At 27.6% G+C, this 25,530-nt stretch overlaps 1 protein-coding gene across 1 annotated transcript; it reads left to right on the top strand.

Moving 5' to 3' along the window:
* Window positions 1–1,037: 1,037 nt before the first annotated feature.
* Window positions 1,038–25,530, top strand: LOC136984348 (villin-1-like). The gene is made up of 25 exons (XM_067281296.1): window positions 1,038–1,273; window positions 5,415–5,486; window positions 6,438–6,512; window positions 6,606–6,644; window positions 6,747–6,812; window positions 6,918–7,048; window positions 7,128–7,230; window positions 7,307–7,420; window positions 7,512–7,613; window positions 10,180–10,280; window positions 12,175–12,253; window positions 12,556–12,654; window positions 12,734–12,887; window positions 17,167–17,267; window positions 17,337–17,474; window positions 17,865–17,951; window positions 19,471–19,542; window positions 19,947–20,135; window positions 20,235–20,290; window positions 22,560–22,653; window positions 22,735–22,938; window positions 23,020–23,142; window positions 23,229–23,297; window positions 23,376–23,489; window positions 23,556–25,530. Exons 2-25 carry the CDS (start codon window positions 5,415–5,417, stop codon window positions 23,667–23,669), a joined length of 2,496 nt encoding a protein of 831 aa, XP_067137397.1. The 5' UTR covers window positions 1,038–1,273; the 3' UTR covers window positions 23,670–25,530.

The raw sequence follows: 25,530 nt of genomic DNA, 5'->3' as shown, positions 1-25,530 counted from the left end.
ATGTTTTTAAAAGTTAATTTATGATTTGTTTCCACCAAAGCCGCCCAACACGACCTTCTAGTTTATCAGAAATAGCTTTAGGGCAATTTTGATATGTCGTATTCATATAATAATTGATTTGGTCTAATTAAAAAGCCGCTCGTATTTTACACAAACAGGACTACACAACGAATCTTGCATTAATCGAATTATTATATTTCATTATTATTTATTTTGCAAAAACGAATAATAATAGCCTGGTCATTCTCGACCTGTTGCTTTATCCTCGACCATAAGGAAAACTTTTCGGGTATCAATGTGAATACGTTATTGGCAAATATAGTCGTTAATGTAGGTCAGTAATGATGTAGAAATTTTTGTCTGTCTCATTGTGATTAATACAAGACACAGAAAAAGTTTTACCTGGTTTTCCTCACTCCGGTGAGATCTAAAACGCATTTCTTAACATCCGAAATAATAATTTTGAAGATAATTCTTAGGGGGGGGGAAATATTATTTCGTTATCGGAATAGAGAAGCAGGGATAGTTTTTTTTTTGTTTTTTAATCAAGACAAATTTACGACTCCTAATAATAGCCATAATAAAAGTTTATCATACTTCCGGCAATGCAAAATTATGAAAAACTTGTAAATAAAATTAAAATAACGTTTATATTTAGCAATTAAACGAATTTATAAAACAAAGGTTCGAGAGAGGAAGTTCTTTTATACAAAAGTGACATTTTTTTTCTATATCTACTACTGCTAAGCTCGCGTGTATAGAATTAACTTAGTGGAAATAAATGAATTTCTTTGTAAAATAAATGAAATCCGATCAATATTTTATAATAATTTATTAAAAGTATATGTAAGTAATCGTCAAAACACATTATGTTAATAATGACGCGAGATTTTTGTAACGATAAATAGAAGAACTTTTGTGAAAATATTATCGATCTGGTCGTAGGTCAACAATAGATAATGTTCTCTCCCACCGGATATGACGGGGAGGGGTCTTCTCAGATCACGTGACGAGAACGGAAATCTCCCACCTGCCAGTGCAGCCAGCTGGAACCACAACACGAATGGGTGTGCTATCCACAACTCTCATTTAGCTGCAGTCTGTAGTGAGTAGAGCTCACTATCAACTTGCCCTCCTAAGGATTCTTATCTAAACTATCGCTTTCTATTTATTTATTGAATAGAAAACGATCTGTTGGATCGATTAGAAGTGCTGTAATATATGTAAAGTGAAAAGAATTCGTATACAACAAAACTCAAGGAGTCTATTACAGGTAAAATGTTTATTTATTTTCACACTTTCTAGTGTTAGAATACGTCCTGTTTCTCAGTATTTTTGATTATGAGAAAACTTGTTTATGCATACTGAATAATAATAATTTCTAATAATTTATTATAAAAATAAGATATTATATTTTTATTTTTAACATTCGAAATAACAGATTTTGAAAGCAATATATCAATCTGTTAAATGGCTGCAGTGTAGCAAAATGCTATATTAAAACTTAAGACGATATTGAAACAATATTATCAACTGTTTACGTTGAACTTTGTTTCTTTCAAAATCTCTCTATTCGTTAAATTTGTTTTTAGGATATAAATTTAACTTTATATTTTTTAAACACGAGAATAATTTTTAAATGAAGCGCACGTTGTGTTTTTTTTTTTTTAAATTCTCTTTTCTCGCGATGCGAAACAAATGGCAATCACGTGACACCCACTAGTCACTGGACTGGGGAAACGACCCGATTCGTTATAAAAAGTTCCGAAATAGTTCAAAAAATAATAAATAAAAAGGAAAAAACAATAGGATTTTATTCATTTCTCATACTTGTTAATTAAATTGGGTCAAAGGACAGAAAAAGTTTGATGAGAAATTAAAAGAGGAAGTTCTTTTGAAAGAAAAGGACATTACGTCACCGGAATCATCCGAAATTTTATGGTTTCCTTTCTCGAGTCTCGTCGCACGTCACTGAATAAGAATGATAATCACATAGATGAATACTAATTTTTTTTTTTATTATTATAAACAGAATATCAGCGAAGCATTGAAGTTAGCAAATGCAAAAAATTGTTATTTTTGCGGACATATGTTTTTTAACAAGATTTCTTGGCGGAAATCACCTTGATTTTACGTCGTCCTTGAGAATATTGAACACTGGTTTGTGAATAAACATGTCTTTGTGAAATTTTCTAAAACAGTTTCCGCACTTTTATAAAATCGTGCGACCCGCGACACATACAATATTCGATTACGCAAGTTTTGCGAAAGTTCTGTTACGTATATTTTTAATAACTGACCCATTATAACTGTTTGCCAATAATAATACAAAAAAAAAAAAAAAACAAAGAGCGAACTCGTATCCAGATAACGCTAATACAAGGACATTAATTTCGGAAAGTCCGAAGGTTGTAAACAATTACAATTTTCATTTTAAAAGCAAAATAAAAGGAGTAATTTTCTGCATCAATAAAATTAGATTATAAAATCATTAAACGTGCCGTCTAAGTGTAGAACACCTGTTTGAGATGAACGAAGCGTGTTTGTTTTAACTACAGGTGTGATTGAAAATTGAAATTTTGATCGAAGTTCTTTTTGGTACTTCATTCGGAAAAGTTTGAGAGAGTAATAGAGAGTTGTATCATTTTTAACACACCTTCTCAAATATAGGCGCAAAGAAAACTCGTGAAGAATCCATATCTTCCGTTTTTAAAGAATTGGAAGGTTTGTATGCTATTAGACTGTGAACGTTGAGCTTGGTTAAACACTAATGCTCTTCATAATCTAGAATAGGTGGAGAAAAGACTCATTTGTTCCATTACTTCTGAGAAAAGAGAAATAATGATTTTCAAATAATGATTATAGGTTTTAAACTTATCCTAATTGAAAAATAATAAAATGATAGTCGATTTTGTTAAATTAAAACAATGAGACGGATCATAAGATGGACAGTTTGACTTCTCTTCCTAGTTGCTCCTTTGTTTTTTGAACTGTGAAACGAATGACTCGCTGCAAATAAACTAACCCGCTTTAATTTTTTTTACACCCAAAAGTCAAGCGATACAAGTTTTTGTAATTAAATCGAATGGCGTAATTTATTTTCTAATCTGATTTTTCAATCTGTTCGTGAATTTTAATTATTAATTTTCCAGACACCGTTCGATAATTCTTTTTATGGTTCGTACTTTTTCTTGCTGGTAAACTTTATAATAATCGTCTCGACCCCGTTAATGCCATCGACTTACTGTAATGGAGCGGGAAATCTGTAGATCTTCAAAAAGAGAGGAAGTAAACGAGGCTCCAGACTGACAGCAAACGGATGGAGAGGACATTTAACGAGATAAGAATCGATTTGGGATCTGTTCTCGATACAGTTACCGATAAGATGGCTACGTTACAATAAGCGGTGTGTCATCGACCCGCCACCGATTCAAGCCGCTAACAAGATGGGTGTGGAGGGAAAAAAAGAAAAAAAAAAGGCAGAACATTTGAAAAAAATTCATATAAAGTGGAACAAAATTGGGAACTGTTATTACGTACGAGTCGCGTTGTATGGACGTTTGCCAATTAATCCAGCTTCTAAATGGATTCAGCGGTGCGTATCTCCGGTTCGGTCCGTTCGGGGCGTTGGACGAGTCCCCAAATCTGTACTGGGGTCATTCATCGTTGACAGTTGCTTCGCGAATGACCGATGAAGTTTTGCTTTGGCTTTCACAGTTACGGGCTCGACGGAAGAAATTAAGTCTATTCTTGTTCTTTGTATTTTATTCTATAGAATATAATGGTGTACCGATATCATTGATGAAGATACATTGAAACTGTAATACTCATTAATAAAAATAGTAATATCTTTTATGTCTATAATTAATTTATTATGTTTATATTAACTAAGATTCAACTCTAAACATTGATTTTTTCCATTGGGTTTATCATATATTTTGAGAGCGTAGGTTAACTTTTATGTTCACTTTTTCTCTGCTTTTCAGATTCTTTAAGCAGAATTAGTCGTAACTCATAAGTAACGACGTTAATATTTTACGAATATACTTATTATAATTTTTAAACGATTTAGTGGATTATATAACAAATACAGTATATTGAAGATTCAGTCCTTAGCTTGTACCAGGACTAGGATAGAGTGAGGCCCTTTATCTTTTGTATTTTGAACAAATGAAATACATAGAATGTTTCTTTATTAATAGAAAGTAGTATTAAGAATATCACATTCTGTAAAATAACTTTAATTTTATAGCGGTAGGAATCACTAACGGCCCGTAAGTTTTCTCCGAGCCAAGGAAAATTTCCAAGTCCCAACTCTCCACTACTGTCCTGATACAGTTTTCATATTGAGCTTGGTCTATTTCGTGTTTAAAAACGATAACTGAACATACAAGATATATGCAGTTGTGAGAAAGTAGAAACTGATGGGCCTATAGTATGATCTATTTATATGAATAAAATTTTAATTCTGACATATAAAAAATTATTCAAAATACATGAATATTAAATTAAATAAGGATTATCTAATTAATTAAGTATTATTTATTAACTTTCTTTCTAACCTATAAAAAAAGGCATTTATTGGTTTTGCATATTTTAAGTTATATCGTTTAATAAAAGTATATGCAATCTTAACTTATATTTTATAAAGAACTGACAAAATTTATCCATTTATTTGGAAACCATTGAATATTTTGAAGTTAATTTTTTTTATAATTATAAAATAATGAATTTTATTTTTATTTTCTATAAAAATAAAATTCATTTATTGATCAAACAAATTTCTTTATTCGTCTAAAATACATTTCACTTTTAAAGGATTTCATTTTATATTACCAGTAACTTTTATTTCAGTACTTTTTGCTTGAAGGCCAGATGTTTTTCTGTTTTTTAAATCTTTCTGCCCTATGAGCACTAAGAGGGTTTCTTTTAGCAACCCCATTACAGGTTCGGCCAGGCCCATAACGGGACAGCTGGGTAATGAGGGACGGGGGCCCGACATATCCAAACAGACCATCCCCAAAAAATTCCTGGAGATTTTTCAACCCATCCAGATTTGATCCTGTCTCCCAGAGTGGTAGGCTGCCATCTCGACTGCTCCACTATCTGGCCTCTGGCCAAAAGGTTAAGATGGTAGCCTTTTACTCTAGGGACTTGGGCATGAATCCAGATGGGTTGAAAAACTCCAGGAATTTTTGGGGGTGCATCCACTTACGTCCCGCACCACCTAGGGCCTAGCCAAAACCATAGTGGGTTTGCTAAAAAGAGGTCCTTTTAGTGCCCACAGGGTGGAAAGAGTGAAAAAAGTTTTTGTTTTATTTATTTATATTTCATTTTATGTTTGTAACATTTAATAAATAAATTCATAAAAATTTCAAAACATGATTACAGTTTTGTATTACATATGCATTTAGATGGCAGGTGTGGATCCAGCTTTCAGAGCTATTCCCAAGAATGCCACTTATTTTGTGATATGGAGAATAGAGGTAAAAATCTAAGTTGTTAAATACAGATTACTGTAATAAATCGCTTTCTTGTAGCACATTTCTTTAAATAAATTTTAATTCTTAGATTCCTTAAATCTAGATCAAAATAATCTAAATCCATGCTTACCACAGAAATATCATAGCATCTTCAAATAAATAGCTTGAGAGTGCTTTGATGTTACCAGATAATTTCAAGAAAATCTGGTGGTCAGATACTATAGGAAAAAAGAATAGATTTGAATGAAGATGTAAGACATGCCAAAATCGTATGATTATTGTAGTGATTTGCAAGATCTCGCTTATGAGATCAGGAGTGAGAGTGTACTTCAGATAAAAAGGTGGTCTGATATAAATGCACACTTGCCTAGTAAGAAATATTGTTGTTGTCTGTATTGAACAAATACCAAAACCAGCAGACAGCAACATGACAATTATTATTTGTTTTTTCATTGTATCAATAACGCTGTTTCCATTGAGCAATCTAGTCATAATATTTTTGGTTCAGAGTATGCAAGACCATATACATTTATATTTATTTTGTACCTACTCAGTTCCTCCTCAGTCTAGGTCTATTAAATAGTGTTATTTCTCATATACTGTAGTAGTTAATTTGTAAAAATTAATAAACTACATTATGAAAAAAATAATGTGTTTTTAAAACACACCTTTTAAAAATCCTGCACACAGACATGGAAGTAGATATCAGAGATTTTTACATATTACTGGGATGATACATTACTATCAAAAAGTTAGGAATGTTTTGATCAAAATTTTTCTTGAAAAAAGTATATAAATAAATAAATTTTGAAAAAGTTGAAATGTAAACATTCATAAAGAAGTGAAAACATGAGGAGTATTACTGATAATTGTTTATTTTTAATTAAAACTATTCTTTAGAAAATTCTTTTATATTTCTGTCAAATTTAATATTTAAAATATAACTTCTTATAGAATATGCAAGTTGTTCCTTTAGCAAGGGATCATTACGGTACATTTTATACAGGAGATTCATATATTGTTGTCTGTGTGAGTATGTTTGAAAAATAAAAATTATGTTTATATTAATATAAAAATTAATTTTTGATCCAAATTATTATTAAAATTTTTAATATTAATTAGATAACAGAATCAGGAGAGAAAGGTGATTCTATGATGAAGGTAAAACTTTTGTAAAACTTTTTGAAAAATTTCAATGTTTTGTTTATTGATTCAAAGTAAAATTAAAATGTTATAGAGGAGTTAAATGCTTATTTGATTTAGATTAGAGAAGTTAAAGGAATTTTAGATGTGCATATTCATTTTTGGTTAGGTGCTCAAACATCCCAGGTAAGGGTAGACTATAAACATATACTTGTTATACTACTTTCATTGTTTATTCTTGTTTATTAAACAAGTTAATAATATAAGCTAATAATATTTAATTTATAATAGGATGAAGCAGGTGTTGCAGCTTATAAGACTGTTGAATTAGATGATTATTTGGGAGGAACTCCAGTACAACATAGAGAAGTGCAAGGATGGGAATCAAAACGTTTCCTTTCTTATTTTAAAAAAGGAATTAGGTATAGTTTTCTCAAAGATATGTTATATTTGATAATATCTTACTTATAAATAATATATTTATGTTTTTATAAAAATTAGATTGTTAGAAGGAGGCATTGTTTCTGGCATTTCAAATATAAACAATAACATCAAAGCACAAATGTTTAAAGTGCGAGGAAAACAGAGACCAATAGTGCAACAAGTATATTTGTATATTTAAATAAAAGATAACTTATTATATAATAAAAATATATAAAATAACATACAGTATTTTACAGTTACCTGAAATTGACTGGCAATTTATGGATGATGGTGCAGTTTATATTATTTGTATTCATTCAGTTATATTTGTTTGGACTGGAAGAAATGCTAATGTGACTGAAAAAATACAGGTTACTATTAATAATTATGTTTAATAAAATGATCATTTAATGTAAAAACAAAATTTTGATTTTGTGAATTTTGAATATCAAAAATAAATAGGGTGTGAAAGTTGCGCAACAAATGAAACTGGAATTTGGATCAGGTACTGTTATTTTAGTAGAAGATGGGAAAGAACAATCTTTACCAAAGATTGAAAAAGAGGTATTTTGTATTTTAACAAATAATGACAATTAGCATTTTACTTTGTTAATACATTTTTATATTTTCCTATATAAATCTTTAGAAAAGTTAATTATTTTAATTGACCTTTCAATGATTGAAAAAAAAACTGTGAGGATATTATGTCATGAAATAAAATATATGGTTAAATAGTTATTTTCCTTTTATTTCCTGAAAGTTTATTTGATAAAAAGCTACATATAATTTATTTTTACAACTTTAAATAGAAAAATTCAGGTTTTAAAGCTTATTTTTATGATGATTAATTCTTAATATAAATTTTTTCAATTATAAAATATAAATAAATTAGCTGAAATGAATTTATTAACAATCAGACATAATATTAGAAAAAATAATAATGAAAAATAAAATGCATAAATTTAATGAAATGCAATTATAAATGTTAAATGCTTAATTAAACTTAATTAAATATTAAAAAGACAAATATACAAGGAAATAAATTTATAAACAGGAAATAATTGGTATTTAAATAAATTTTCACACTCTTATCAAACAATCTATTTATATTCATTTCTTATTATTTCAAAATCAAATAGGATAAAATAAAGAAAACTTGTTCTCAATAATGCAAATTTAAAATTTGTTAAAGAACTTTAATTGGTTTTTAAAATAATAAATTTCATTTTAAAATTTTAATATATTTAGATACATAAAATTATATATTTTTTATTTATCATAATTTAAGAATTTTCATATAATTATATAATCAAATGTGTATATAATAAATTTCTATTTAGTAATTAATATGCCTTTGTGTCCTTAACTTAATTTAAACTTATCTTCGTCTACTAGTACTTTATCATTTAACAGGACTTGTACTTTTTATAATTAATATTAGAATTTATTATTAATTAATTTATTTTTTCTACATCATGTTGTTGTACTGTACATCATGTTTTCTACATCACGCATTTGTGGTGATACTCACTGGTAAGCTTAATGTTGGTAAATTTATGGCTTCAATCTTACATTTTTTTAAATACCATGTTTCTGTTTTTAATTTTTCTATTTCCTTCGCTGTATTTCCTATTCTCTGCATTTTCCAGAATTGGAGAATGCAGGATGTGAAAATTCTTGTAAGTTTTTCTTAAATAAATATAATAAATTAGTTAAAAAAATAGGATATCCGACTTTAAAAGGTCCTGTTAATTGATAAAGTACTAGTAGACGAAGATAAGTTTCTATTTAGTAAATTTATGTTTGTATGAAACTGTCTACATATAAAATGTTTATTTACTGAAATACTTTTCATTTTGAAGACTTAATTAAATAAGCACTTCAATTTTTGTAAAATAATATTCTTATAAAATTTTCTATATTATAACTTTTATTTATAAATTACTGTAGATTTATTGTTTATAGAATTTATATTTTATAGATAAATCTATAAACTATAAATTTATCTATAAATTATTATAATAAATATAAATAAATTTAAATAAGAAATTTGAGAGGTTTGGTATATTGGTAGTTTTCAAACCAGTTATTTAAATAAAATATATTTTGCTTAGACAAAATGTTCTGGAAACATTTAACAACAACTTTTCTTTAAGGTTAAATGGTCATGTGAAGGTTTGTAGAAAAAATTTTAATCTTAATGAGAAGATTCTTGTTCAGATGCCTCTAGAATAGTGGTTTCCAACCTTTTTTTTGACTTGCATACCCCTTGGTAGCCCATTTTCTAAGTTTTATATCCCATTTCCCATTTTTGCTGTGTTATTTTGCATGCTCATCAAACAGTGCACCATGGTCAATTATCTAGTGCTGTACAATTACATGTAGGAAAAGTGTTTTTTTTTTTTTTTTTTTAAATGGAGGAAGGGCACAGATAAATATAATAAAAATATAATTGTATAGTATTTTTATTTAAGGCCTTTGGAGACATCATGGCCTTCAGTGCTGTGACATCGCCAAAGGCTTCAATGTTTCGCTTACCCTAAACCACTAAGTGCGTTATCCCTGGTTGGAAATTGCTGCTCTAAAATATTGTGACACAAACAAATAATGTAAAAGTACCTTTAATTAATAGTGTGAATTAATTCATTGAAATGACGAACTTTGAAAAATTCTGTTAAGTTTTTATTATTTATGTTTATTTTATTTTTGAGTTTGAAAGAAAACATGTATGCAATTAGAAACATGAAAGAAGTTTATGAATATGAAGTTTTAAAAGATTAATTTATATGTAAATTATTCATTCATGTATTTTATTGTTCTGTCTTATTTTATTGGAGCATTGTGTGTGTAGACTTTTGATGCCTTGTATATAAATATTTTCTTATCATATATGATTTAGTAATATTATTAAACTAATTTAAATTATTTGAGGTTTTTATATTATAATTATTTAAGTAATAAGTTGATCTTATCTGAATAAAACAGATTTTAATTATTCTTTGTTAATGATTTAAAATTTTTGAAAAACTGCATATTCTCACTATTTAAAATTTTTATAATTAAGATATTTAAAATTATTGTAAAATAAGATAAAATCAGATTAAAATAGTACAATTTTTTGTTATAACAGATGTTCAATCAAGTTTTATCTATTAATCAAAAAAAAGTAAGAAATTACAAAGAAGCTGTGATAAATGACAATAAAGTGAGAACTGCAATAAAGCTTTATAGGTAAAATACTTTTAATAATCTATATATTAACTTTATTAGCAATTTATAAAAAAATATTTAATTTGAATTATAATATTATACATAATATATTTATTGATGCACCATAGTTAATGTGACCAGAAGTACTGAATTAGGTGGGACAGTCCCACTAATTTTTAATAGGCTGTTCTAATTGTTAAACTGTTTGAAAAATGCCCTGCTTTTGGACTCTCATAATTAGAAGAGACTGTTCCATGTGTAGACAGTTCCACCAACAGACAATTTAAATTTTGCACTTGTATCTTGTCAAGTGTCTCCACTGATAGAATGTATTTTGTTTATGTTGCAACAGGCTTACATTAAAATCGAATTTTTTCAAAATTAATCATTGTTAAGAGTTATATTTACATAATTAATAAATTTTATAGATGGGAAATGATCTTCAAAATGCCATTGCTGAAATATTGCCTGAGTAGAAATACAGAATGAGTCTGTCTGATCACATACCACACATGGAAAAATTATTCATAGATGTTTACATAGAGATTAAAAAAAATATTTTGTTGACATGAATTATATATTTGCCAAGCTACTAATACCTGTAATTTCTTCATCCTTTATGGAGTGTCAGTAACCTTTTTATTTCATGTCTCTTTTGATGGTTTGCAAATGTTGGGTAATATAAAAACATTTTATTATTAGCATGTGTAGCTTATGCTTTTATACGAAAACCGAATATTACATATTAAAAATGTTTATATTGTCAAATGAGTGTCATTCTTTTAATTCTCAAGTCATTTTGTAATTATTTAAATACAAGAATGATAGTTTTAAATTTTTTACAAAATGTGCATGATATTTGAATTTTCTTTGTTCTGAAATCTTTGTGTGACGATGGAATGCCACTGTTTGGTTGTGTATTACTGTGTTCCACAATTGGATAATTTTCTGTTCTTCAAATCGACTTTTGATGCTGATGAAATGGCAGCTTCAAAAGTTGGCAGAGGGCAGTGCTTTGGCAGTGTATAATTATAATTAGATTTGTTATCTATAATCCCAATTCACAACAAATGTAAACCAAAAAATGTATGGATATGGAACGGTGTCTCCTATATTGAAAAATATCCAATATTTATTGCAAGAATTGTAAGTCAAAGATAAATCACATATAGGTTTTAGCATAAAAATTTTATTATTCAATTTATAGAAACAGTAACCCGATTGGCAATACATTGCTCAGCGTGACAACTCTGTCAGATAACAGTGAATTTATGCCACATGCAAGTATCATAGTTTTGTGGATCAGTTATAAAAGGAAGTTGATGGTTTTTGTTAATTATCTGAGTTAAAAATCAGTGATTAAAGCAAACAAAGCTACAATCTGAGCAATAATTAATTGTTAATTGTGTCTATTGCTATACATTAGTAATTTATTTGTAAATGAAAGTATATGGATAAGTAAAATGTTCTGGTTGTTTGTAACATCATTGATGATGTAAAAAAGTGAGAAAACTAACAGTTGTTAACTGGAATGGATCATGTGATTCATCTGACATCACATCAAAGCACCCAACTAATGTCCTACTTTTTACATTTCAGGATCTTGGCACTTTAACCAGATTTTTATTTTTATAATTTTTCTCTTATTAAAAAATTAAAATTATTTGTAAAAACAATTCACAATGATTACTGTAAAGTATCATGACTGACCTCAAACTAAAAAAGGAGTACATGTTTTTATTGATATATATTAGTTAGCAGGACCAGTGCAAGACAGATCCAGTGCATTCCCCAGAACCTGGCTCTGCAGTCTTTAATCTTTCTATTCCATAAAATATAATGAAGTTATATATAATTTTATACATTTTAATTGAAGAAATAAGTTTTAAAATTTTAAATAATTTGCATTTTATAGATGTGTTGATGAAGGTGGAACTTTAAAAGTGACCGAAGTTAAAACAGGACCTATTGATCAAAGTGACTTGGATGTTCAGGTTATTTAATTTTGTAAAATATATCTGAAAAGAAAACTTTTAATATGGTGATTGGGAATCTTTTCTTTATTTTCTCATTGAATGTTGTTTGTTACTCACTTAATTCCTTCAGTGCTGTGTTCATGCCATATCACTGCTTTGGTATATTTTCTGGTTTCCACTTACTTATCTTATGAAAGGTAAAATTTATCAGTTTCTTTTAATATATTTATTTTTCTTAATAACAATCTCAACTTTTTAAACATATTTTATTATTATTATTTATTACAATTTGCGATCAACTGAAAATATGAAATTTTTAGAATTCATATATAATTGATAATGGTGAAGCAGGAATTTGGGTTTGGGTTGGAAAAAAAGCCAGCACAAAAGAAAGGACAGAAGCCATGAGAAATGCACAGGTTAAAATCAACGATAATAATAATAATTTTTAAAAATTCTTATCATACAAAAATTTAATGTTTTAAATAAAACTTTTAGGGATTCATTAAGAAAAAAGGTTATCCTAATCACATACAAGTTACTAGAGTAATTGATGGTGGAGAACCATCAGAATTTAAAGCACAGTTTCGTAGTTGGAGAGATGCTGTTTCAACACCTGCTATTGGAAAACAACATAATATAGGAAAAATAGGTACAAATTAAATTATTTATAATTTTAATAATTATAATATCTCCTAATATTATACGATACAATTTTACTATATTTTTTAATTATTATTTATTAAAATGATATATATATTCAATATTCAGTGGCCAATGAATTTGAAACAGCAGTTTAATATTTTATTGGACCACCTTTAGCTCAAATTGCATCATTTACTTGATTTTGAATGGATTCAACAAGGTGCTGAAGTGCTTCTAAGTCCAATGCACACCACTAGACTTTCCTTTAGTTTGCATAGATTTGACAGAAGTGGACTTTGGTGGTGGATCTGTCATTCTAACATGTCCTATATGTTCTTGATAGAGTTAAGGTCTGGACTCTGTGGTCGTCAGGGTGGATGGCAAAAGTCATCTTCGTGCTTGCTGAACCACTGCTGAACAGTTCTTGCATGTTGGACAGTAGCGTTATCATTAAAGAAAGAGTTGTCACATTGCAGGATGAACTTGATCGGCAACAATGTTCAGGTACAATACCAGTTGGAAGTCATCTGACCTTAAAGGAATATCAGCGGACCAGTTCCATCCCTACAGAACATGCCCCACAACATAACACTCCCATCAAGACCTTGAGTCATGTTAGTGAGGCAAGCAGGGTCTATTGCTTCATAGGACTCCCTCCAAACCCTCTGTCTACCATTGGTACAGAATAAGGTGTACCGTGATTTGTCTGACCACATTACTTTTTCCAGTTCTCAGATGTCCAATCATGGTGCTCTTGGTACCACCGTAGACAAACTTTCACAGAAATCAGTGGTTTTCATATAGGCCTGCGACTGTTCTTACTGATTCTTTTCAGTTTCCTGCACATAGTGTGGGTAGATATGGGTCAGGGACTGGATTCATTAAATTCTTCTGTCAATTGCTGCAGAAAGGAAGTCCTTCTTTTTCTACACTAGCCTTTTCAGACAACATCAATCATGTTCCTGATTAACTGTTTTGGAGCCACAATTGCTTCTTTTAGACATCAATTGTGGGTTATTTTTCCACCGATTGAACACTTGGGATATCTCACCTTTGGAAAAATCAGTTAGCTTTACAGTTCTTGATATCGTGGCTCTAGCAAGACAGGCACCCACAATTAGCCCTTTTTGAAACTCAGTGAAGTCCTTTGCTTTCCCATTTTTGTAAACTTAATGACCATACTGACCAACAGCATTCTTAAATAGGAGCTTATGAAAAAGTAGTAACTCACATGACTCAACTGTTTTGCATATAAGCTGCAAAATTACATTTACTTAATATGCATGGGGATTTCTAATTCATTGGCCAGTAAGTGTATATTGAACATTATTTTACTTTATCAAATAGATTCTTAACTGCATACATTCTTATTCTGTCCATATCTTGATACTCAAATTAATATATAATAAAGTTGCTATAATGGAATTACCTTTAAAAATAATAATAGACTCAAAAAATATTTCAGATATAATTAATTATTAAAGAATTTTCTCCAAAACATTAAAAGATATAAAAATAATCTACAGGCAAAAAAGTATTAAAAGCACATTGTTTTTTATGATAATTCCATTAAAACAAGTTCATTATATCAAATAATGAAATAAAGTATTTTAATCCTAGGAAATATTCAAAATGTATTAAGCGTACTTAATAGAAAATAATTTAAGAATAGTAAAGCAGTACTTAAAATCTATATACAGCAATTATTTTTATTAAATTGTTGAGATTTCAGATAACAAATTCTTTTTAAAATAATTTTATTTTATAATTTTAAAAAATAAAAATGTGAAATATAATTTTAATAAAATTATAATTTAGTTTTTTACGTTTAATATAATAAATACAGACCTATTCAAATTATATTTTATAGGCAAGTTTATTAAAGCATTATAGTTATTAAGGGCCAGATTTGTTGCAAGTACGTACATGTTTTTTCCTTAAATGCTGTGTTATTGAAACCTCAATATAAACGTGATTTTGGTCTAATTGGATCAAATTAAAGTTGTCCAATAATGCATTTTTAAAAACTGATAGTTTGTGTGTGTTTTTATTGCATATTTTGTAGATTTGACTATTTTTGGGACTAAATAACTGCTTTATAAACTTTATAGCTTGTTTACATGAATGCAAATACTATTTTTTCAAATGGTCTGTCCGTTCTATTTTCTGCGCAATGAATCTTTTTTGCACATGTACCATTCATGTGAGAAATTTCTTTGCCATCCAATTACAGATGAATGCCTGAAATTGAAAAGTTTTAGATTTGAATCATTTTACTCACATTCAGCTCTACAAATAAATATGTTTTGCATTGCTATGAAAATCTCTCAATTTTCAAATTCTCAAAATCCTTCAAGTTAATTGGATTAAAATTATTGTAAATGTTATATTTAAATTTTTCAAAACTCCATGTAAATGAAATGTTTAATTAAATAGAAAGTGATAATTTTTTGTGAGTAAAACAATCAAAATTCTGCACATGGAGAATGCAAGAAATGATTCCATTATATCAAGTTTGGTTCAATCAACTCAAGTTGGATAACACTGGGTAATGCTAGGTTTACATTGGATCAAACATATAACCTATGTTCTAAATTTTAAAAAATAAAATACAAAATTCAAGTTATAACATATGCCAAAAAGAAAATGACACACACACAACAATACCAAATGGGATGAACAACAGTTGCAACATCTGTGAGCAGATCTCTCATAGAGTAGCATATGTTCCAGTATGCTTACAACTCAATCACATCCCATATATCCAGGCAAGAGGAGGTCCCACAACAGGGGTGCATGTACTATACATTGGGGCAATTAGGACAAGTGCCTCCCCTTTTCATCTGTGTTGCCCTTTTCCTAATCCTCAAGAAGGTCCCAAATTTTATTATCAACAAACAACAGAAAATTTATGACATTTAGCTTATTCTGCAAATATAAAAGAAACTAATGAACAATATTTGTCTGTTGTCCCATGCAACTTTGTTCTATGTTGACTAAAACTTGGTCTTAAAAAGAAAGAACATTCCTTGTTTTCAATTTTTGTTCTGTAAGTTATATTTAACAAAAGTTAAAGCTATTTTTAAATATTTTACATTTAATGGACTGAAATGTTTGCCAATATTGTAACCTATAGAGATAATGTATCAATTTATATTGATTATGTTACTGTAGATTTTTTTCATTAACTTCAATATAAATTTTTTATTGATATTACAGTATTTTAAGAACTAATTTGAAAATTTGTGTGCTTTATTTTGGAAGTTGAATCTACATTTTTAGTTTAACAATAAAAAATATTTAGTGTTTTGAAATTTGTTTATAATAAAGTTTTATTTACAGTTTTCCAAATCAGAATTGAAGGTGAAATTGAGGTTATATAAATACAACTAACTTGATAGTTATTTCAAATACCAAATGAAAGCCAGATGCTTAGCCTTACAGCACAATAAAAAATCTGACAGTTTATTTGATATCATATATAATAGTTTTAATTGAAATAAATTCAAAAGAGAACTGGTTTTGATCAATATTTAAAGTATTTATTTAAAATTAATCCAGACATTTATTTTAAAAATTAAATGAAACATATTATTCCTCATTGGGCTTCAATTTGAAAAAAATTGTAGACCTATAAATTTGTATTGTCTGTCCTTCCTTAATCTCAAGAACAGTGTTAGATAGAGAAAATTTAGAGACATGATATAGAAACCTTAGGGGTGGGAGCAGTGGCGTAGTGAACATAACTGGCACCTGACACTTTATTGGCACCCCTCTCCCCGTCCAGAAACACATATAGTTTGTCTTGGAGACCATTTGGGCACCCCTCTGTGAATGGCGCCTGGTGCATGATACACCCCCTTGCATCCTCCTCACTATGCCACTGGGTGGGAGGCCCTGATTAACTTTATACAAACTTCTAGTCTGGACCAAAAGTCACACGATTTTAATAGCTGATTGGCATAACTGTTGTTATCAGGAAAAGTATGATGTACAGGGGCAAGACACTAATTTCTGAGATCGAGAGCAAATATTTTAAATTAAATTAATTAAAAATATGATTAAAAATTGCAGGCTGGCATCGTGACAATGTCACAATAATTTTTGCTTGTTAATAATTATTTTTAGAATTGGATAAAGGCTGTTGATGCTGTTATAAGTGCATTTTAAAAAAAGACAATGTTCTTAACCATAATATCATATGGTTTATTACTTTTGATTTTATAACAGCATAAAAAATGTTACTGTTTTAATGTCTTAATTTATTAATACGTTATTCATTTTAGCCAAAACTGTACAAACAAAGTTTGATGCTGCTACACTTCATTCTAATCGTCAACTTGCAGCTCAATCACAAATGGTAGATGATGGAATGGGAAGTAAAGAGGTATTGCATCTGCTCTGTTATTTTATATATTTGTTATTAAAATATAAATTAAAAGAATTTTCCTTTAAGGTTTTTTGTGTGGAACAGACAGATTTAATACCTTTAGAAGCAAGGGAACATGGGAAGTTTTACAGTGGAAATTGTTATGTGATATTATATGCTTTTAGCACTGAAGAACGAGATCATTTCATGATATATTATTGGATTGTAAGTTCTAATATATTTAATATTTTTTAAAATGACTTCACTTTAAAATATTCTACTAAAAATTAAATAAATATGTATAATATTTTGATTTTTTTTTTATTATAATTATAAAAATAAAATTTATTGTCATATCCAGGAAATATTTTAGAAATGAGATTTTATAAGAATGTAGAAATTCATAAAAATATTTCAAATTTACTTTATTTTAGTATTTAGAAAATTTATGAATTATTTAAAAAATTATATAAAAAATATTGGCAATATTTTGTTTAATAGATAAATCATATATATATATATATATATATATATGATTTATCTATTAAATATAATAATAAATAAATAATATATATATATATATATAATACAGATAATTGTCAAATTATATTTTAGGGAAATGAATCAAAAAAAGAAGAACAAGAAATTTCTGCTATAAAAACAGTTGAATTAGATCGAAGATTAAAAGAATTAAGTGTACTTGTAAGTTAAAGTTTACTTATACAATAAAACCTGTGTAAATTGAAAATGTGCAGTATGGAATATTTTTTTCTGGTTTGGCAAGTTTTAAAAGGTTTTAAACATTGAAAATTACTCCATTTTGAAGAATTATTTCAATTTAGGCAGGTTTTTGTTTTATTTAGGTTCCATTTTTGACAGATTTTACTGTGTTTAAATCATAAAAATTTTATTTTCTTATTATTTTAAAGTAAAACACTTAGTAAGTATTTAAATTTATTTGAAATATTCATTTACAAGATAATGAACACAATTTAAATTTATGTATGATAATTATTCTATTTATATTTTTCTAACTGAAGGATCTATTAAAGTTGATTGTCTAGAAAGAAAGAACTATTTGGTTGTAAAAATACAGCATATCTGGGAAGTCCATATATTGTTGTTATAAACCTTTGTTATTTCCTTAGTAATGTCCATAAATTCCTATAAACCTTTAATGTTTGCCAGAGAGGATGATGAACACATGACCTTGTTTGCATAAAATGTGGACTTTTCATTTCAATGTTAGCATTGAAATGAAAGATAAGAGTTCTTTTACTGTTGAGGAGAAGTTGGTTGCTAGTGTGTGTGTGGATGCAGGAACACCTTTACAAAAATGTCAGTGATGGACTGATCATTTGAAAGTTTGGAAAAAATCCTGATGAGCTGGTCAAAATGAACCTTGCACTGTTTGCCAGCATGTTTCTTACTGTGAACATTTGTTCTATCACCATTAAACAAATTATACCATTTTTGAACATCACCCTCATTCATTGCCCATTCCCTGTATGCTGCAACAAGCTGATGATGAATTTCAAATGGTTTAACATTTTCTGCATTCAAAAAACAAATGACCGATTGCACTTCACAACTGACTAGATTTTTAATTTGTTTGCTTATTTTAAAAGTCTCTAGAATAATAGAAACAAAAGATAGGCAATTGAAACTTTCACACAATGGTAGCTAGGAGACAATTGAAGTTGCTGATTGTGACACATAACCAGGCGGTGATGTGCACAACTGTTATAAAAAGTGGTTCTTACTTTCTGGATGATCCTCATATTTAATGGATGAGTAGTGCCTTCTGCACAATTTTTTTCATTTGGGTGTTAAAGAACTTGTATATCATACTACATATATAAAATTGATTTATCATATTCATCAATATCAAAGTGCATCATTGGATTAAAATACATACTGTAGGTAATTAAAGAATATTTCTTTGAAAAACAAAGACTTTACCAAATCAAAAAATAATTTCCATACAGAAGTTAACAGTGTTGCACATCTATTAAAACTAATTGGTCAATCAAACTGTTTCTATTAAAATCACTCAAAGCAGTTATATTCAAATACCTGCTTATCTAATAAATAAGAATATCATAACATATTCTATCATTAGATTAGCAAGATCTTTGAGATGCATGACCATATTATAATATTTATAATTATTTTTTAAAATTGGAAATAATTAAAAATTTAAAATTTTTCTTTTTATTAGACACGAGTAATAGAAGGAAAAGAACCGCCTCACTTTTTAGCCCTATTTCGTGGAAAGATGATGATTTTCCAGGTGACTAATAGCATAACATAATTAAAAGAACAAAATTATTTAAAAATACAGTACACACTCGCTAATCTGAACTCCATTTAATCTGAGCCTTTTCATTTTTTCACTAAATGCTTCAGCCAAAAACAAAATTACATTATTTTTTAATAATATGACAAATTTGCAAAATTAATTTGTACTATATGTAAATATACATACCAAATAAATATATTTTTTCAAAATTTTATACTGTATTTGTTTTTGTCTTTTTTACTTTATTTTTTTTATATGTATTTCTCTAATTTAAACTTTTCACTAATCTGAACAACTTCATACAATAACTAATTTGGATTAATGAGAGTGTACTGTATATATTTATTTATACAAATTAAATTTCCATATTTAATTTTACATAAATTTAAATATAGGGAAGGACCAGTATTGGCACACGAAATGGTATATCACATAATAAAGATCAATCCTACTTATTGCATGTTCAAGGAACCAGTGAATTTACAACAAAGGCAAATCAAGTTCAGAAATGTGCATCATCTCTTAATTCCTATGATGTTTTTGTTCTTTTGACTAAAGAAATTGTTTATGTTTGGGCTGGAAAAGTAAATCTGAAACATTTTATAAAATTATACTTATAGTATTTAATTAATTGAAATTTTTCATGTTACAATAAATTAAAAGAAATCTCTTCATTATTTCAGAGAAGTACTGGAGATGAAAGAGAAATGGCAAAACGAATAGCTTCTCAATCTGGAAGGTATTTTTGAATAATAGGAATTTATTAGAAATGTGCTTTTAAATAGTAGTAGTAATATTTAAAAGATCATTGAAAATTAATGTTAGTTTATAACTTTTTAAAGATATATATATATAAAGCTTTCATTTTCTTTCTTCTTAGCAATTATATAATAATAATAATATTAATAAAACTTTTTATTCTAAGATACTTTTTATTTCTACAGAACAAATTTTTCTAGTAAAAATAGCTTTAGCTTTTCATCAAAGCAATGATTCCAAATTGTATTGGACTATATTACTACTAGTATTATTAATTAAATGCTAAGTAATTTGGCACTAGAGGCAGGCATTAGTTGTCATCTCTTCATAAATTTAATGATTATAATTAAATTAATAATTATTAAATTAATTAATATACAGGCCAGAAGAATGGAAAAAAAGCCTCATAACTGAAGATAAAGCAATTTGTGATTTGTATTAATCCCTATAACAGAAACTATTTAAATTGCACATTTGTATAATATTTGGTAGATGTTCACCTAGGTAGCCCCAATGGCAGTATCGTGTTTATCAACTTAGCCCACTTGACTGTTCCTGGAGTACTGTTATATAGTTTTAGGGGGTTTGGGGGCTCGCCCTTACCCAGGCGCTAAGGTGCAAACACCTATATGCAAAGCATGGAGGATAGTGGGCAGACTGATACATGTTAAAAACTGATCTTTGGAGATGACTATCACGGAAATAAAACATCAGTTTTGCTAAAAAAGTAGTGAAAATGACCAGCACCCTGATAATGGAGGTGCCGCCATTGGGGCTACGTAGGTGAACATTTACCTAATATTTTAAATATCATTTGTTTAGAACTAGTTGCAAGCTTTTTGTTCACATTGCTCAATAACTTTACAGAAATTTTAAACAAGAGAATGCTGTTTATAAATGTGAAAAAAGTAACTGATAATATATGATCACTGGACATTTCTGTTGTTATTCTGTTATCACAATTTTTGTCAAATTGCTTAAACTTGTGATTACAGTAGCTCTTTTTTTTCCATTGTAAGTAGACAATATTATCTGATTAATGTTTCTATCTAAATTGTTTTTAATAATGTGTATACTATAAATAAATCAATAACATGCCACAGCAATAGTTATCAACTATAATCACTATGATAAAAATTTTCTTTTTGCTATAAGCTTAGCTACCAATTTTTAATTATTATTATTAGCCTCAATTATAAATAAGTTTAAAATGGCTAAATAAAGTAGTACAAGCTATTTTGAGTCTTGAACATACCAGGTTTTAAAAATAGATTTATCTCACTTGGTGTCATTACATTCTTTTCTAATATTTTCTTTACACAAACAGTAGTCATAAGTAAATAATAATAAGTGATATACAGCAAAAAATAGTTTATAGTTTATGTTAAAATACATTCATTAATGTTAGGATTAAATAAGAAAAATGTCAAATTTTTTCAATAAAGTTTAAGTAACTTTAGCATTTTCCAAAATAAAAGCTTTTTGCCTACATACAATAAAATAATTCTTTTTATTCTTTTATTTTTGAAAATAGATTTTAAAATCTTTTTTCAAGTAGAAAATATTCTTATTCAACAAATTTTTTTATTGAAATTGAATATTGAATCCAACAAATTTTTTTCCTTTTATCTTTATTTTCAACATTTGATATAGAAAAAGGTCATTTACGGCAAGCAGGGTCATTTTAACATTAGGCACACTAGACATGTATCTAGGGCCCAGAAAGATGTAAACAAAGGACTAACACATTTTTACAAAAATAAGTTATATTAATACAAGTTTAGTATCTTCTTTACCAGGGATCAGGCTGTCAGCTATAGTGGAGATAAAAGATTGAAGTGCTGGAGGGGTCTAAAATACCAGAAAGTCTCGGCCATGGGTTAATATGGTCCTGAGACCATAATATCTTTATTTTCACCAGGTTAAAATAAAGATATTTTGTTTTGACTTTTGACTAAAACTACCTCTCTTTGCTAATCAGAAACTACACCAATTTATAAACAATGTCCAAAGTTGACAATTAACTTTTTCAATGTTGTTCTTATTTAAAAATCATTCAGGTTATTTTTCTATGGAAACTGAAGGAAGATCATTCATAAATGATTTATGTTAAAAGCCTTTTAAAAATATGCATTTTAATGATTTCATTACATGCAGAAATTAGAACTAGTGTTAATTTTTTAATAGTTAGTACTTATAATAAATCATCATTTTTTATTTTGTTTAATAAGAAATATAACTTTATGCAGGGAAATGGTATTAGTTTCTGAAGGCCAAGAAAGAGAAGATTTTTGGAATGCCATTGGAGGGAAGAAGCCTTATAATCAAAATAATCACTCAGAGGTTGAATTTTTTTTGTAATTTTGAAGACTCCCATTTAAAATTAATTTTTCCTTCATAAATTATTTCTTATGATTATTCTAGGAAGAAGTCGATACACGTCAAGCTCGATTTTATCAATGTACAATTAATTCCGGACACTTAGATGTTCATGAAATACTTGGGTTTGATCAACATGACTTAGTTGAAGATGATTTAGTAATTTTAGATGCTTGGAATGTTGTTTTCATATGGCTTGGACATTGTATTAAGACTGAAGAAAGGAGATTAGCAGTACTCATTGCAGAGGTTTGTATATTTTAAATTGGTTATATATTTAGGCACAGATAATTGCTTATCTAGCTCAAAACATTATTAACAATAATACAGGAATATTTGTCTACTGATCCAACTGGAAGAGATTGTGCAACACCAATTACAGTTGTAAAACAAGGTTACGAACCTCCAAATTTTACTGGATTTTTTCCTATTTGGGATGATAAATTTTGGAAAGTAAATTACTTTCAATTTTTATTCTTGAAGTTTTATAGTTTTTTGTATCATCAATCAATTTGTGTATTTTCTGTTTTTACATAAAGAAAAAGAAAACATATGAACAAATAAAAATTGAATTAGCTGAAGAAAACAGCGGAGTAGTAATTGCTCAAGTAGGTTGCGATATAATGCTAAAAAGTAAATTTTAAAAGTCGAGTCAACTTAGAGAAAATTTTTTCCAATAAATTTAGAAGATATCTGCTAATCAAGATTTAAGGCAAGAAGTAGACAAATTTCCAATTGAAGTTCTTCAGATTAAAGATCCAGAACATCTTCCTCAAGGCATTGACCCATCTCATAAAGAGGTTTGTATATCATTGATAATATGATGATGTTTAAGTATTATTATAATTTTTTTATCTTGTTTATAGATTCATTTGATAGATGATGATTTTGAACAAATTTTCGGAATGACTTATACACAATTTCAAGGATTGCCACGTTGGAAACAATTGGAATTAAAAAAAGCAGTTGATCTATTTTAAACTGAAAAACATTTTCTGTAAATATTGCTATCTAAAGTTTATTTTTGTATTTTATAAAAATCACAGAATGTGATTTTACAGTGTAATGATATGAAACTTATGGTATTGATCACTTGTTTTTTGAAGAAATCACTTATTCAAGATATTTTGACTTAGGATCACCTTGTTAAATTTTATGTTTTTGGTCTTTACATATAAAATTTGTAAAATTTTAATTATTTTTACTACATAGTATAATTACAGACATATATATAATTCATACAAATAAAGAATAATTACATAAAATATAAATTGAAAAATAAAACTTTATTTCATTATATTACTTTACCAAAAATTTAAAACTTATAGGAACAGCGACTACACCGCCACACCCCCTCACACACAAAACTTACAACAAAGAAATATCATGAGGTCAAATAGCATTATAAAACTTTTCAAGAATTCTGTTTTTGAAAAACAATCTAAAGTTAAATGATATTATAAAATAGTGAGATAAAAAACAAATTTAAAATGTGTAAAATTGTGAAAATAAATGATAAAAGTAACCTGAAATGTAAAAATATGAAATCAATACAAAAAAAAAACACACAAAAATTAAAAATAACATTGAATCAGAAAAAGAAAATAAAATGTAATCAAAAATTTGAAAATTTTTTAAAATCAAAAGAAACGAATCAAATTTTTAAAGGTAAATTGTAAAAAATTTCTGAAGAAAGAAAAATCTTTAAGATGTAATCTTTTTTAAATTTTGAATGCTGAACAAGATATATTTTAAAGTGTATTCATGTCATTCAGCTGCACTATTACATTCTGTCTTCTTTTTTATATAATGGTTAAATTTAGTCGGCATTTTCTCAAAGTATATATTACCATCTTTCTATTTTTAAAATTTTATTTTATTTTCTTCCTCATTTTAATTAAATTTTTCTTCTATTTTTACAAATTTCATAAATAATGATAATTCTAGTTTAGTGAGGTTATTTATTCTCAAAAGTGCTATTAATCTTTCAAATTTTATTCGATTTTTTTCTTGTAATTTATGTATTTACACACATCTAACTTTTACAATGTCATCCCTCCATTAATATTCATTTTTTAATATTACACATGTACAATTTCTCTTTCTATAAATAAATTCATAATTGCAAAACCTTAAAAACTCTAATCAGCAGTCAGATATGCATCACAAGTTCCTGAGAATTTATTTATGTATGTATATTTTTACGAAACAAAATATTTTTTGTGATGACTATAGGATAAATTTGTTTTTATAATGCTATTTTGTTCCTTAGAATTTCCTCTTTTTTCACCTGTTTATATTTTGTATATTTTAAGATAGATCGATATAGTTCACAAATGCAAAATATATATATATAACGAAAAGTTTATATATTTAAATTCAAAATTAGATCCTAGGTGAAAGTAAAAATATCGTTGTTATTGAATATAACAGTCAAACTAAGTTTTGTATCATTCACAACTTAATAAAAAATATTTTCCATGTTTACTACTGAAATTTCACTGTATAGAATACTAGTCAGCAGCATTTTTGAAAAAATTTTATTCACCAAAGAATTTAAGACTCAATTTAGCCATTTGGGAATGAAACACCAGAAAAATATACACTATGTGCTGTACGTAATAGAAGCAATTTTAAATGTAATTTTAATTCATTAAGCAAATTGCCAAAATGTTTTAACTATTGTTTGTTTTTTAAGACAATATTTCAAACTTATTTAGTGGTATTATTATTGAATAATGAGTATTCAGTATCACCAGATATAAATTTTGAAATATGTTTTATTATTGTTCTTTTCATTTTGTGTATTGTGTTATCAATAAAGGCGAAATGATGTTATAA

The sequence above is a fragment of the Centruroides vittatus genome, unplaced genomic scaffold, assembly GCF_030686945.1.
Source record: "Centruroides vittatus isolate TY-2023 unplaced genomic scaffold, ASM3068694v2 contig_914, whole genome shotgun sequence".
Taxonomy (NCBI): Eukaryota; Metazoa; Arthropoda; class Arachnida; order Scorpiones; family Buthidae; genus Centruroides; species Centruroides vittatus.
Note: the sequence above shows the minus strand (reverse complement) of the source record. Positions and strands in the feature narration are given on the sequence as shown.